Source organism: Hippopotamus amphibius, chromosome 8 (genome assembly GCF_030028045.1).
Source record: "Hippopotamus amphibius kiboko isolate mHipAmp2 chromosome 8, mHipAmp2.hap2, whole genome shotgun sequence".
In the NCBI taxonomy this organism is placed as follows: domain Eukaryota; kingdom Metazoa; phylum Chordata; class Mammalia; order Artiodactyla; family Hippopotamidae; genus Hippopotamus; species Hippopotamus amphibius.
In genome coordinates, this window is record NC_080193.1 from 1,755,544 (window position 1) to 1,770,407 (window position 14,864).

Below are 14,864 nucleotides of genomic sequence, written 5' to 3' on the forward strand. Positions count from 1 at the left end.
AACCAACTGTCTCTAACAGATTCCTGCCCAGGGTTCCTCCCCCACAGCAGTGGCCTCCCTCTGCCGCCAGAAATGCCTTGGTTTATACAGTTTCATTCACAGGCTACCTTAGCTCTGCCTAACCAGGAAAGCTGAAACGACTTGCCCAACATCACTCAGCTAGTAAGTGACAGATGCAGGATTCAAATCCGGGTCTCTGGACCCAGAGCAGGGCCAGGGAGAACAAGGGCAAACAGACTGGCAGCCCATCAAGCCAACCTGGCGCTGCTGGCAAGTGGTGGCAGCAGGCCCTGGCTGGGAGAGGTTGGCTGGGGAAGTCCCTTCCTTTCCCAGCGGCTCCTCCAGCCACGTGCTCTAGGTTTTCTGGTAACATGTCCTTGCATTAGAGGGCCTCACAGCCTTTAAAGGCACTTTCAGCATCTCATTAGGTCTCTATAACCACCTTCGGAGAGGGTAGAGCTGCGATTATTTTACAGATGACAAGGCAGCCTCAGAACACTTTGGGGAGCTCAATAACCTCCCCACTGCGATGTTCCCTGGCTTGATCAGCGGTAACGTGCCCTACAGGTGCAGGGGCTGTTCATCCAAGGTCATAGCAGGTTCTACTGGAAGACCACCAAGGTCCTCCCCGAGGGCAGGGGCTGGGACCCCCAAGGTGCCCTGGCAAAGGATGAACAAAGCACGAACAAGATGGGTGGGTCCCATGTGAAGTCTCCTATTGACAAGGGTCACTGAGAGGCTTCTTGCCCGGACCCCCGAGTCTTATACTTGGTCCACCTCACCCAGAAGCCCTGAGATGGGTGAGACTGTGGTGGTGGGACTGTGGTGTCATGACAGGGACTTCTCTTAAAACAAGTGTCTAGTTCTCACCAGCGTGGGCCCCCCATGGTGCTCTCTCCCTCTCCTCCCACTGGCATCCCTTCCTTGTGTTGCTACCATCCATCTATCCCTTCCTCTTTCCCCTCCTTAATCCAAAGGTAAGTCTCCCACAGGTAAAGGGAAGACTCTGGGTGGTTAAGAGAGCTCTAGGCACCAGAAAGAGCTGTGGTCAGACTTTCAGCTACACGTGAAAGCAACCTCTGAGGACCCTTCCTGCTCCAGAACTGGACTCTTGACCCGGTCTCCCACCTGCCTGCCCCCCTTTCCCTGATCGTTCTTTCCCTCCCCCACTCTGTATGTAAAAAATATTGACCTTCCGAAAGTGGGGGGTTCATCATGCTCTGCTCTGCGATGGGGCGTCCAAGGCTGGGGAGTGACGCCATGGACTCAGCTTTGCCGGGGGGCCCGCCCCGCTCTGAATCTTCCGTCCCCCCTTTCCCCTCCACTTTTTGAGTCCGCCCCGTTCTCTCTGCGCCTTCCTGCCTCCCCTTCTCCTTCGCTCCCTCTGGGACCCTGCACAGGTCCTTCCACTCGACACGGCCTGGGACTCTGCACTCCCTCCCCTCGCCCCGCGGGGTCTCGGCTCCGAGGTCCCAGACCCTTCCCTTCCGCCACACAGGCCCCGGCGCTTTCCAGGCCCCACTCCCGGGTGCTTTTCCCGCCCCTTCCCTCCGTCCTCGGCCTCCTCCTGGCAATAACGGAACCCACCCGCCGCCCTCGGACGCCCTGAGCACAGCGGCTGCGCGGGTCACCAGACCGTAACGGTCCAGCGCGCGCTCGCCGACCGTCACCAGGGCAACCCAGCCACATCCCCTCCTCCCGGCAAGCTCCGCGCGCGGGGAGGGGCGGGGCGGAGCTGAGGCCGGCGAGGCCGTGGGCCCGCCCACCCCCAGCATGCTCCGCTCGCGGGGCGGGGCTCCGAGGGGCGGGGCGGGGCTGGCAGCTCCCAAAGTGCCCCGCGCGGCGCGGAGCTGAGGCCGGCGAGGACGTGCGTACGCCCACCCCATCATGCTCCGCTCGCGGGGCTAGGCGGGGCGGGGCGGGGCTCCGAGGGGCGGGGCGGAGCCGAAGGGGCCCTGGAGCCAGGCGGTCCTAGGACACGTGTCCTGGCCGTGCCCGCGCGAGGGGCGAAGTGGGGGTCAATGAAGTGTTGTGCCAAGGGCCGGCATGAGGCACGCGTGCCCAAGGGAAGGGCCGTCTGGCATCATTTTTGTGTTTGCAGCGACCTTTTTGTTACTATGGAGGTTTTAATGTACAAGTGCTTGTGTGCCCCCGAGTGGATCAGGTTTCAGGGAAGCCCTCGGGTGCTGCCGCCTCGGCCTCCACGCTCGGGAATCTGGTGTTTGCTGTCGGGTATGTGTTTATCATTGGAGGAGGTCAGAACAGCCACCCCAAGACATGCTGCTCTGGTACAGTGACTGGTTTGAGCCAGACGCTTGAAAAGTAGCAAATGCGAGAAAACACCGATTTTCTTTCTTATTCTTAAAAGCAGGAGATGAAATTGCCATGTGAAGAAAGTTCATACCTTTTGCCCAGTTTTCTATCGTGTTGTGCTTTTTTTCCCCTTACCGATAGATTCTCAGGCTGGTTTCGCTGGGGGTTTACATTTTTAGGCGTAAACCTGGGGACTTTTCCTGTCATTTGTGAAGGACCCTTCTTATTCTGTGGCTGCCTCCTAGTGGGATCTCCAGAGGACCTGACGCATGCCCTTTAATCATCACAGCACCTTCACCCTATCTTACAGTCAAGGGTTCTTTACAACCAACTGGGAGCAGAAACACAGACGTTTAGGGGCTTGCCCAGAAGCGTCAGGAGCAGCACAGGCGAAGCGCACCACGTTTTCAGGGTTTTTTGGGTTCTCTTATCCATGGTTCTGTTTTCAGTGGAGTGATTTATTTCCTTACAGGTGGGGTGGGGCAGAGCAAGGGGAGCCGTCTCCCGGTGTAACTAGGCAGGACCCTCTGGGGCCTTCTCGGGACAGGCCTTCCACATATCCTCTGCTTTAGCTTCTCTCTGAAGCGCCTAGATAACAGTAGCTGATGCACATTTCCTGAGTTGTTTCACAGATGTGAACACCCCCTGCCACATGGAAGCTGTGGACTACTTGGTGACCTTGAACGCAAAGCCCTAGGCCTCCTGGAGCCTAAAGACTGATAATGTTAACCCCTGTGACACCACCCTGTTCCCTCACCATCAGCCAAGCAGAGAACTGTGCACGAGCGGATCACGTACCCTGTGACGCTCCCCCCACCCCCACCCCAACTGCCTCACCTGGCTCAGGGCTTTTTAGGGCTTGAGCCACCTGTCTCCTTGCTGGACCTGCATCAACCATTCTTTGCTCCAGACGCCAACATTTTGGTGTGTTTGGCCTCACTGTGCATTGGGAACACGAACTTCCGCTAATGTCAGGGCTCCCCACATGAGAGAGAGAAGGAAAGATGGAAGAGAGAAAGAAAGAGAAAGAAAGTGAGAAAGAAAGGAGGAAGGAAAAACAGAAGGAAGGAAGGAAGAAAGCGAGGGAGGGAGGAAGGAAGAAAGTGAGGGAGGGAGGAAGGAAGAAAGCGAGGGAGGGAGGAAGAAAGAAAGAAAGAGGAAAGCTCCTCTGGTCCTGTGCTGTGTGCACCAGGACAAGAGGCTTGATGGAGGCAGGGCTGAGGCTGCCAGCTGGTGAGGCTGCCAGGCCATTGGGGGCTTTGAAACAGATAGGTTTGGTTCCAGGGGCTCCGAGGAGCCTGGTCCTTTATGTCTCAGCACAGAAAGAATTCAGCAAGAGGCAAAGGGATAGATAAGAAGTGATTTATTGGAACAGGACGCTCGTGAGGCTTACCAGTGGGCGGGCAAGAGGGTGAGCTTAGTGGGCTACAGTTTTATAATCAAAGGGAAAGTGGGGAGGGGGAGAGGACCTTCTTTGTCTTTCTTGCGTAGATGTCATGCTTCCATCATCAGCCCCTCCTCCAGGTTGGGCAGGAGAATTGCTTGTCCCTACCTGGTCAGGCCAGGACTGTAAAACATTTCAGCTCTCTGTGCAATGAGCACCTTTCCATAAATGATTGTTTTTTCATGTGTGCAGAGAGCACGTCCTAGGGATCATTAACTTGCTGAGCTCACCGGGCAGGATGTGGGTCTCACGCCACCACTGTTTTATTGTTTTGGGGCATGGCTCGTGCTGTGTCACATGGTTTTGTTGCTAAGCAAGGCTGCTTGGTTTTGTGGTTAAGCAGACCTGCTCTCTTGAGTAGTCATTAGCTTACAGGAGTGTCCCATGCTTTTCTCTATTTACAGTCGCCTAGTGGTGTTAACTATTTAATCACCTACTTTGTCCCTTTACTCGGTCCCTATCACTCTGAGTAACTACCCCAACCTCTTACAGGGACCTCCCTCTGCCCTCCTCCCATGCCCCCCCCAGCCCTCCCCCCACTCTGGGGCTCAGGCCAGACCCTCCATCACCAAGTGCTGCCCCTCCACGTCCTGCATCTCTCACTCCCCAACAGCTGCGTCCTGTGGAGCTGGCATGGGGGGAGCAGAGCTAGGTGGGCTCCGTGGAGGGGGCGCCCAGGGGCCACACCCTGCGCTGAGCCTCCTCTGCCCTCTTCCCCCCAGGGGAGCACCTGAAACCTGAATTCCTGAAGGTGAACCCTCTGGGGAAGGTGCCTGCCTTCAGGGACGGGGACTTCCTGCTGGCTGAGAGGTAAGGTGCCCTAGGTCTGGGGCTCATTGCTGGGGGGATGCTGGAGGAGGCAGGTAGAAAGCTGGTAACCCCTGGCTTGGAGATCTTTTCAGACTGCTGGGCCTCTTCCTCCTTTCAGCCAATCCAGCTCGGAGGGCAGGGAGCTGGATCAGGGGCTGCTAAAGCTGGAAGCTTCAGAGTGGCAGGGGGCGTGGGCCACCCCCCAGGCCTGGACAACCCGGATGCAGCCAGGGACGACCCAGGCTTGAGGGAAGCCCTTCCCCAGATGCCTGAACATGTCCTTTCAGAGTCACAGGAGCCGGCAGCCCTGGGGCTGCACTGGGCTCTGAGTGCCTGTCCCCTGTCCTCACTCTTTGTCCGTGGGCAGGTCACAGAGCTGTGTGCCTCAGCCTTCTCTTCTGTAAAATGGGGTCATAAGGTAGCCACCTCCCAGGGCTCGTCGGAGGTTGGAAATTGGGCATCAACTGCCTGGAGCTCACGGGGGATCGAGAATCAGGGGGCTTCCCTGGTGGCGCAGGCCTAAGAATCCACCTGCCAGTGCAGGGGACATGGGTTTGAGCCCTGGTCTGGGAAGACCCCACATGCCGTAGAGCAACTAAGCCCGTGCGCCACGACTACTGAAGCCCACATGCCTAAAGCCCATGCTCTGCAACATGAGAAGCCATGGCAGTTAGAAGCCTGCGCACAGCAACAAAGAGTAGCCCCCCGTCTCCACAACTAGAGAAAGCCCGTCCAGCAACAAAGACTGGACACAGCCAATAAATAAATAAATTTCTTAAAAAATAAAAAGAAGAAGCCACACTTTTTCTTCCACTGCAGGGGGCTCGGGTTTGCTCCCTGGTGGAGGAACTAAGATCCCACAGGCTGTGCGGTGCGGCCAAAAAGAAAAAGAGTGGGGGACCCTCTGAGCCCCTCCCCCAGACTCTGAGCACCAGGCAGAACTGGCCCAGGAAGGGAACTTGGAGACCCCCTAGGATGGGGCATCCGTAGCAGGTCTGCCTCTTCCCTCTGAGTAGGGACCCTGATGCCAGCGAGCCCGGCCCCCAGGCTGAGAGCAGCCTGGAGTGGTAGCCGGGAGGGGGCTTGAGACCTTGGGAGGAGCAGAGCTTGGACTGGAGGCATGGAGTAGATTGGTGGGGGAGGATGCCACCTGGAGGGGGTATGGCTGTGGGGAGAGTCTTCCCAGGAGGTGGAGTTGGAGGGTTGGCACAGTCAAATCTCCCTGCTAGTGAGCGATGGAGTCGCCCAGGTGGGGAGGGGAGATCTGCCCATAGCATGGCCATCCTTTTATACCTGAGTCACAGGTCCCAGACAGAGGCACACTGGTACCTGCCTGAACTGCAGGCCCACGCCCGTGTGGATGAGTACTGGGCCTGGCAGCACACGGCCATCCAGCTGCCTGCCACCACTGTCTCCCTGTGCACGGTGAGCCTCCGTGCCCTATCCTGTAGGCTTGGGCAGGAGCCAGGACCCCCGGAGCTGGAAGGGTCCGGCTGGCCCTTATACCAGCCCCCGTCTACTGCCGTGGGCAGACATCACTGATCTATCACAGCTCTCTTTCCCCTGAGCCTGAATGAAACCTCAGAATCCTTCTGAACGCAGAGCCCCGTTCCTGTTTCCTCGAAAGGCTGCTGCGGGAGGGGTGGGAGGGAGGCTGAGGAGGCTTGGAGGCCCCGAGAGAAGCTGCCCCCTCTTTCCTGGCCCGGGCTCCCCTGCCCCACACCTCCGGGCAGCCGGCGATGCCGCGCAGCTGGGGCAGCTGCTGGGGAGGCTGACACCTTGCTCTGCAGCACGTGGATGGCGAGGTCGGGGCGGCCAGGCCCTTCCTGGCCACCGAGCAGGTCTCCCTGGCGGATCGGATGGCGTTCACGGAGCTGATGCAGGTGAGGGTCTCCTGCCCGCTTGCTCTGCAGGGGTGCTCTGGGCACGGGTTGAGCCCAGGCCCCAGCTGCCCTGTCTCCCCAGCCCACTGCCATCGGGCGTGACCTCTTCCGAGACCGGCCCCGGCCTCCTGCGTGGCGGGCCCTCGTGAAGGCCGCCCCCGGCCCCAAGCTCCTCCAGGAGGCCCGTGGTGAGTGCTCCAGACTCGGGACGCCCGAGAGGCCCAGCGAGACCCCCAGCGGGCCCAGAAGCTGGTGCGGCGGGAGGACCCCTGTGCTCCGCCGCCCACAGTAAACACACTTTGTGCCCCCAGCTCATGTCCAGCCGCGCGCCAGCCCGGGAAGCGGGCTCTTCCAGTTTCCAGATGGTCAGGGAATCTTGGGAAATCCCGCAGCTCAGGGTGCGCAGGACTCGGGCCCCACAGTGAACTCCCTCTGTCTCCAGGCACCGGGCCCAGGTGCTCAGCCTGGCCACAGCGCGTCCCAACTCAGGCTGGAGGTTTCTGGGCTCCCCTGCGTGACCCCTTGAGGCCCCTGCGGTGCCACCCCAATGCCCTGACGGCCCCCCAGCCTCCCATGTCTTTCTCCCGACACGTTTCTAGCCACAGCTCAGGCTAGACTGCCCTGTGGGTCCCCCTGCTCTCTGCTTCCAGAACCCTTCTGAGTGAGTTCTCATCCCATCCTCACTCTGGACCTTGCAGTGCCCCTTTGGTCACGTGCTGCCGTGAAGGCCTGGCCCCGGGAGTTCCCACGTGGAAGCCTTTCTCAGACCCTGGCCAGGAGCACACATGGGCGTCCCCGGGTAGGGAAAGGGCAAGGTCACAGCCACCCCTGAGCCCGTAGCCCTGAGCTACGGGCCTCTCCCCAGCCTGCTCCTGGGTCTCCTCAGAACCCTCGCTGCTGTGAGAATTCCAGGCTTCCCGGCCTCATGACAGCACCAAATGAACAAGAGGTTCCAGAACGCGGGGGCCCGGGCCTGGGCTGGTGGGCACAGAGCCAGGGCGCAGGCTGTGTCTCGGGTGAGGTTGGGCGTCTGCCGGCCGTGGTGGGGGCCCGCCATGGGCCTGGAGCTCTACCTGGACCTGCTGTCCGCATCCTGCCGCGCCGTCTACATCTTCGCCAGGAAGAACGGCATCCCCTTCGACTTCCAGTTTGTGGATCTACTGAAAGGTCGGCATCCACGGCTGCCCCGGGTGGGAAGGCAGGACACAAGGTCGGGGTGTTTCTGAAAAGCGGAGACAGAGACAGAGGAGACCCCCTCCCCCAAAGTCCGCAGGGGAAGAGAAGCTTCCCGAGGGAATGGTCCGCGGTGCGCCTTCCCCGCCTGCCTCCGCCGGTCCCCACGGATTCTGCCCCACCGTGATGAACAGGCTCTTCCGGGGTGAAGCGGGAGGAAGAGCGGTGGAGGGCCCCCCACCCAGCACCCTCGGCTTCTCCTCGAGGGTGTCCAGCACCTCATGAGCTGCAGCGTCTGCTGGTTAGGTTGGCAGAAGTCGCAGAGACGCACGGTTATTCCTCGTCTACTTCTGTCCACACCAGCTCCCCCCGCCCCCGAGTGTTCAGACCTGCTCAGGGTGACCCTGAGCCCGGGTGAGGGCTGTGGCCCTGGTCTCCATCACTGCTCCAAGTGGACCTAAAACCTCAGCCTGCAGAGGCGGGAGGCTCCCTTTTGGAGTCCACCTGTGTGCTGGGGTTCCTGGGCTGGCGCCCGCCCTGCTCCCCTTAGAGGGGCAGGGGGTTCTGGGGGTGGGATCCAGGCCCCCAGGGCGTCTGTTGATTCACAGCCTGTGGCTTTGGGCCCAGAACTGGGGCTGAGGGCTGGAGGCCTGCAGCTTCTCTGAGCCAAAGGGCTGTCCTGGTCGTGGAGCCTGGGATGGGGGCAGGCGTCCTGACCTGGTCCCTGTTTGACCGCTGATTTGCCCCCTTACCTGGGGTGAGCCAGGGTTTTCCCCTGGGACTCAGTTTTCACTTCTTGAGGAAATAGACAGAAAGACATTTCTGCCTCTGGGAGGCCTGGGTCTCTCTTCCCTGGGGTCCCAGCAGCCTCAGACCTTCCTGCCCCTCTCAGGTCACCACCACAGCAAGGAGTACATCGAGATCAACCCCCTGAGGAAGCTGCCCAGCCTCAAAGATGGAAAGTTTGTCTTATCTGAAAGGTAAGGGTCTTCCCCGGCTCTCCCACCGTGTGTCTGCTTTTCTGGGCGATTCAGCGGCAGCCCGCCTGTGGTGCTGTTGATTATTTTATATATATATATATATATATATTTTACTATGGAAAAGTTCACACAGACACTAAAGTAGAACAAATCGTAAGTAATGAGGATAACGAACCCATGTACCCACCCCCCAGCTCCAGCAGTGGTCCGCTCGGGTCTGTTTTGCAACATCTGTACCCCACTCTGTTCCCCTGCCTCCTGGCCACTCCATCCTTCACCTGTAAATATTTAGCAGTGAACCTCTAAGAGATAAGGGCTCTTTAAAAAAAAAAAAAGGCACCACCACAACACCATGACGACACCTAATAAAATTCACAATAATTCCTGGATCTCATCACGTCTTGTTCATATTCGAAAGTCTCTGAATATCTCAGACATATTTTCTTTGCAGTTCGTGCTTTGGAATCTTGGTCCAAATAAGCTGCAAACAGTGCAACTGATTGATCTTCCTCTTCAGTCTCTTTTCATCTGCAGCCCCCTCCACGCCCTGCCTTGGACCTTTGCATTTTTGCCTACGTTGAAGAAACCGGCTCCTTTGTCCCGTGGCGTTTCCAGTGGTCTGAATTTTGCTGCTGGCATCCTCACGGTGCTGTGTAACATGGCTTTTCTGTCCCTTCACCTCCTGTAAATTGGTAGTTGGATCTTGAGGTTTGGTAAGATTTAGGGTTGAGTGTGTCCCAGCCTGCTTCACAGGTGGTCTCATAAAGTATATCCCCCAAGTGGACCATGGAAGTCTGGGCACCCCAGGGCGAGGTATGTTCCTAGGGCTGCTGTAACAGGGTACCACCGACTGGCTGGCTTAGAACAACAGAAATGTATTGTCTCACAGTTCTGGGGTAGACGTCCAAAATCAAGTGTTGGTAGGACCATGCTCCCCCTGAAGGGGCCAGGAAGGACCTGTTCCAGGCCTCTCTCCTAGATTCTGATAGCCATGGGTGTCCCTTTTCTGGAAGATGGCTGTTTTCTCCCTACGTCTCTTCACATCGCCTTCCCTCTGTGCATGTCTCTGTGTCCAAATTTCCCCCTTTTATAAGGACACTGGTCATTTTGGATTAGCGTCTACTCCAATGACCTCATTTTAACTTGATGACCTCTGTAAAGACCTTTCTAAATAAGGTCACATTCTGAGGTACTGGGCGTTAGGACTTCAATATGGCTTTTTTTTTTTTTTTTGGCACACGGGCTTAGTTGCTCCGTGGCATGTGGGATCTTCCTGGAGCAGGGATCGAACCCATGTCCTCTGCATTGGCAGGTGGATTCTTAACCAATGCGCCACCTAGGAAGCCCCCCAATATGGCTTTTTTGAGAAACAATTCAACTTATAACTATCTGCTCCCTGAGCGCCCCCTCACTCTATGTCCTGCCCATGTGTGAAATACATTCACCTCATCCCAACCTCTCCAAAAGTCTTAATCATCCCAGCACCAACTCTAAGTCCAAAATGCTATCCTCTAAATTGCCCAAATTAGGTATGGGTGAGATTCAGGGTTTGATTCATCCTGGGGCAAAATCCCCTTCCATCTATGAACCTGTAAGATCAGACAAATTATCCTGTTTCCAAAATACAGGGGAGGGACAGGCATAGGCAAGACATTCCCATTCCAAAACAGAGGTTCGTGCATCCCCAGCAAGTCTGAAGCCTGGCAGGACAAAGTGCATTAGATTTTAAGGCTTGGGAATTGTTAAAAATCAAAATTCAACTGAGTAAAATTGAAGACTCAACAATTCATGAACAGAGAAGTATCTCACCTAGAGAGGAGCTCTGATGAGCGGTACAAAATGAAAGGCTTTTTATGGGCTGAAGGAGGCAGGAAAAGGAAGTTTCTAGCAAAGAGTGGATTGTTTCAGGCAAGGTCACCTTCATTTGGGGGGAGGCAGATTTCCTCACCAGCGCTGACCAGGTAATTCCACGTTAACTGGTTAAAGGTCACATTTCTGGGCAAGGCTGAAACTGCAATTAGGTTAAGGTTCTGAGTCTCAGTTTGCTGATGTAGGGCTTAGCACAAGTGACTCCAGTTTGGGCCTTTCCTTTCTCTCTTTTTTAACAGAAGCGTCCTCTTTAGCTCCATATTCTGTCCTCTCAGTCCATTAGAGTGTTGGCCTCACCTTCTAGAAACAAGGAGGCCAGGGCCCAGCCCAGAGCTGTTGTGGCAAGACAGCCCTACCAGCCCCTGAGCCACCCTCTGGGTCATTCTTTCCTTTTCTTAAAGGTTGAATAGCCCCATCAGCCCATTTCACAGACCTGTCTGACCGCCTGCCTTCATTTCACCCCACCTGTCTCCTTCAGTCCAAGCTGGCAGTGTTTCTGCTGAAATGGTCCCTTAGATCCGCAAGTCACCTGCCGAATCTCTTTAGCAAGTGATTGTCCAGCAACACCCTTGGTGGTCTCTCCAGAGCGGGGCCCCCACCTCAGAGTGCCAGGGTTCCCTCTCCTCTGCCCTTAGGCCTTCTTATTGTGCCCCCTTCTTACCCTGCTGGTCCTTTCCCCCCACCTCCCAGTCCTGGGCCTTAGAATGGTTGTGAATGCACTCCCAGGCCCCTTGGCCTTCTGCAAAGACCCGTCCCTCCCCCATCCCTCCAGCCTCCCAGCCCCTCTGCCCACAGGTGTCTGTTAGGGCACCGAGCGAGGAGCTGAGGACCCCAGCCACACAGCGCAGAAACCCAGCTCAACCAGCTTAAGTCTGCTGGCCAGTGTGACAAGCCAGGGGAGTCTGGGTCTGGCTGCGGTGGTGCTGTTCCCCACCCGGCCTGCCTGCCCGCTTCTCTCAGCATTTTCTCCTGTTTCACCGCCAGCAGCAGCTCCGTGGTGGCCTCATCTTTGAAGCCCCTGGTCCTCACGAAACGAGCAATCCCTCCTTTGTGGGTGACCTGAAGTTCCCAGGGAAGGACAGGGATGGGCCCAGTCTGAGTCACCTGCTCACGTGTGGGCCTCTCACTGGCCAGGGCGCTGGGACCCAGGACTGCCAGTCACCCCTGCCAGAATCATCGTTGGTGGGGCCGGTCCCTGAGGGAAAAGTGCGGGGAAGGGTGCTGGCCAGATGCCCATTCCAGGGTCATCCCAGGGACGGCGATGTGGGCCGGGCACCTGTTCCCCGGGAGGTGGGGCTCCTTTGGTCACAGCAAGCTCTGGTTCACCCTGGGGCGGGGGGTGTCTGAGAACATGGTGGTGTGGGTGGGCCCTGCTTGGCGTCTGAGCTCCCAGTGTGGGAGCTGGGAGGGCTGAGGGCAGGGAATACGTGTTGAGGACCCCGAACTCCAGGTGTAGGACCAGGAGGCACAGAGAGTGTGGCAGTGGGGGCAGTGGGTGGTGGGCAAAGGCAGAGGGCCACAGGGTCTCTCGCTGTCTCTGATCTCTCCCCATCCACCCACCCCCCGTTCCAGTCACTCACGGACTCTGCTTTCTCCAGATTTCTCACGCTCACTCTCACCCCGCATTTCCCCACATGTTGTGCCCTATCTGGACTGCCCTTCCAGACACCATCCACCGACTCCCACTCACCCCGCAGGGCCCCGCCCACCCTTGCTGATGGGGGAGGACTGATTGCCTTACCCGGGGCCCACCGGCCTCATCCTCCTCCAGGAGGGGTGTCGGTGCCTAGAGCCTGCCTGTGGCTGGAGGGCCCACGTTGGGCCCGGCCACCTTGAGTCGTCGGCGTGGAGGGTTGGGGAGGCCAGAGGAGTGCCCTGACTGTCCTCTCTGCAGCGTGGCCATCCTTTTCTACCTGTGCCGCAAGTACAGCGCACCCTCGCACTGGTACCCGCCAGACCTGCACACGCGCGCCCGCGTGGACGAGTTCATGGCCTGGCAGCACACGGCCATTCAGCTGCCCATGAACAAGATACTCTGGATCAAGGTGAGCAGGGCCACGGCAGGGGCTCAAGCAAGCGTCCCTCCCTCCCTGAGCCTCGTTTCTGCCACACCCTTGCCTGCCCGCCTTACAGAGCTCGGGGGCGTATGGCGTGAACCATTGCGCAAGATGAGGTGAGGGGAGTCCAGGAGGGGCTGTTATCACTCAAGCCAGGATAGGATCCAAGACATTTCATTCTGAACTAGGAAAGATCAGAGCTGGGAATTCCCCAGCGGTCCAGTGGTTAGGACTTGGTGCTGTCACTGCCCGGGGCCCCGGTTGCATCCCTGGTTGGGGAACTAAGATACGGCAAGACACGCGGCCAAAAAAAAAAAAAAAAAAAAAATCACAGTCGAAGGGCCCATAAAGACCACCAATAACCAGTACATGTGCCCATACTCCTTATCCTATGCCTGTGACAGACATCACTCATCAATCACAGGATTCTTTCCTGCTGGGATCTCAGATCCTTCTGAACAGGGGCCCCAGGCCACTTCTGCCAACCTGAACTGCTAAAAGAGATGACACCACTTTACATCCTTGGTACTGCCCACTGCCTCTCCAGCAGACAAGGGTACTGAGGCCTGGAGGGTCAGATGCGGCCGTCTCTCCCTCCCCGCCTCCACCCTGGCCAGCTGCTGATTCCCATGATCACGGGGGAGGAGGTTCCGGCTGAGAAGACGGACCAGATGCTGGCCGAGGTAAAGAACAACTTGAAGCTCTTTGAGGAAAAGTTTCTGCAGGACAAGCTGTTCATCACCGGGGACAACATCTCCCTGGCCGACTTGGTAGCCCTGGTGGAGATGATGCAGGTGTGCGGTGCGGGGATGGGGGGATGGAGCCTGGACAGGGGAGGGACCCCTCTGTGACCGTAACTTGCAGAGAGGCTGGTGAAGGGGGAGATGTGGAGGCCATGGGAGCCACACCTGGGTGCCTGGCCTTGACCCCAGGGCCACAGGAGACACAGATTTTGAACCGGGGAGGATGGTGGTCATTCATGCTTCACCAAGAGTCTTCCGCCGGGGGCAGGAGCTGGAGGGCTGGCGTGGGAAAAGGAGGAGAACCGTGTTTCTTGGTCAGTCAGCCGGGATCCTGGATGCCTCCTCCTCCCGCTGGACTCTCCAGGAAGGGTCCAGAGGCTTCCAGAGGGTCCTCCAGCCAAAGTGCATCTTTTCCAGACTCCAGACAGATGGCTGTACAGAGCCGCTCCCTGGCTCTGGGTCTGAGGGGTACCCGCTGTGCACGGTGGGACACACTTGGGTGTGGGGCGGCATTTGTGCAGCTTCTACATGCAGGGGAGGGTGGCCCGTTCTGACCTAGCTGGTATGCAGGACGGAGTTGAGACCCTGGCCAGTATGCAAAGCGGCCGTGGTCCGTGTGCAGTATAGACCAGCACCAGGAAAGGAACACCCCAATCTTTCTGTCCCAGGTGGTGCAGTCTCCTTAGTTTCACCCCCCTCCCCCCCTTGAGCTTCACCCACTCCCACCCCACGTGGAGCCCCCCCAGACATCTTGGGTGCATGTTTCTTAGGCTGCCTGCTGGGTCTCTAGTCCCAGCCCCTGTGCTTCATCACAGGGGAGGTTCAGCAGTGGGGGAAAGGCACTGAATTCCTCCCGCCCTCATCTGGGGACAAGGGGTTTCCCTGGAAGAGGGCAGGACCCTTGGGAGATTTCATGCTGGAGAAGTGGGAACCCGTGGGTCAGGGGTCCCTCAGAGAGGGATTCAGGAGCCTTGCAGCAAGACCAGTGACCGAGAGGCCCCAGGGAACTCGGGGTCTTCCATCCCTACCCCACATCTGTTACATGGCCTGCGACCCCTGGCCAGGCTTCAGGGCTCAGCCCGTTCACTGTCCACGGGGGAGGATGGGGAGAGTTCTGCAGCTGCAGAAGGGACCCAGGTGGGGCTGGTCCGCAGGCTGACCACACCGTCCTCTCTGTCTCTCCACAGCCCATGGCGGGAAACCATGACGTCTTCGTTAACAGCTCCAAGCTGGCTGAGTGGCGCATGAGGGTGGAGCTGGCCATCGGCTCTGGCCTCTTCTGGGAGGCCCACGACAGGCTGGTGAAGTTGGCCGAGTGGGACTGCTCCACGCTGGATCCAATGGTCAAGGACAAGGTCTGCAATTTGCTGCAGAAGTTCAGGTAGAAGGAGCCCAGCCTGAGGGCCTGGCTGGCGCAGCCCCTGGAGCCCCTTCCTTAGGGGAGATTCTGAAAATCACTCTTTGCCTAATAAGGAACGGGAACCACCACCACGGCTGGATGCATCTGATGTGGTGGGGCTGGGTGGCCGTCACGAGTTCCCTCAGCTTCCAAAAAGATGTGAAAATTCAAGGTTAAGCATGATTAAACTGTC

General features: G+C 58.0%; 1 protein-coding gene across 2 annotated transcripts; it reads left to right on the forward strand.

Annotated features, from left to right (window-relative positions):
* The first annotated feature begins 7,388 nt into the window (after positions 1-7,388).
* LOC130858804 (glutathione S-transferase theta-4) lies at positions 7,389-14,859 on the forward strand. 2 transcript variants are annotated; one of them, XM_057745838.1, is made up of 5 exons: positions 7,389-7,617; positions 8,516-8,603; positions 12,367-12,517; positions 13,147-13,323; positions 14,460-14,859. In XM_057745838.1, exons 1-5 carry the CDS (start codon positions 7,389-7,391, stop codon positions 14,655-14,657), a joined length of 843 nt encoding a protein of 280 aa, XP_057601821.1. In that variant the 3' UTR covers positions 14,658-14,859. The 2 variants fall into 2 exon arrangements, with proteins under 2 accessions (XP_057601821.1, XP_057601822.1); XM_057745839.1 differs by lacking the exon at positions 14,460-14,859 and adding an exon at positions 13,690-13,756.
* Positions 14,860-14,864: the final 5 nt, after the last annotated feature.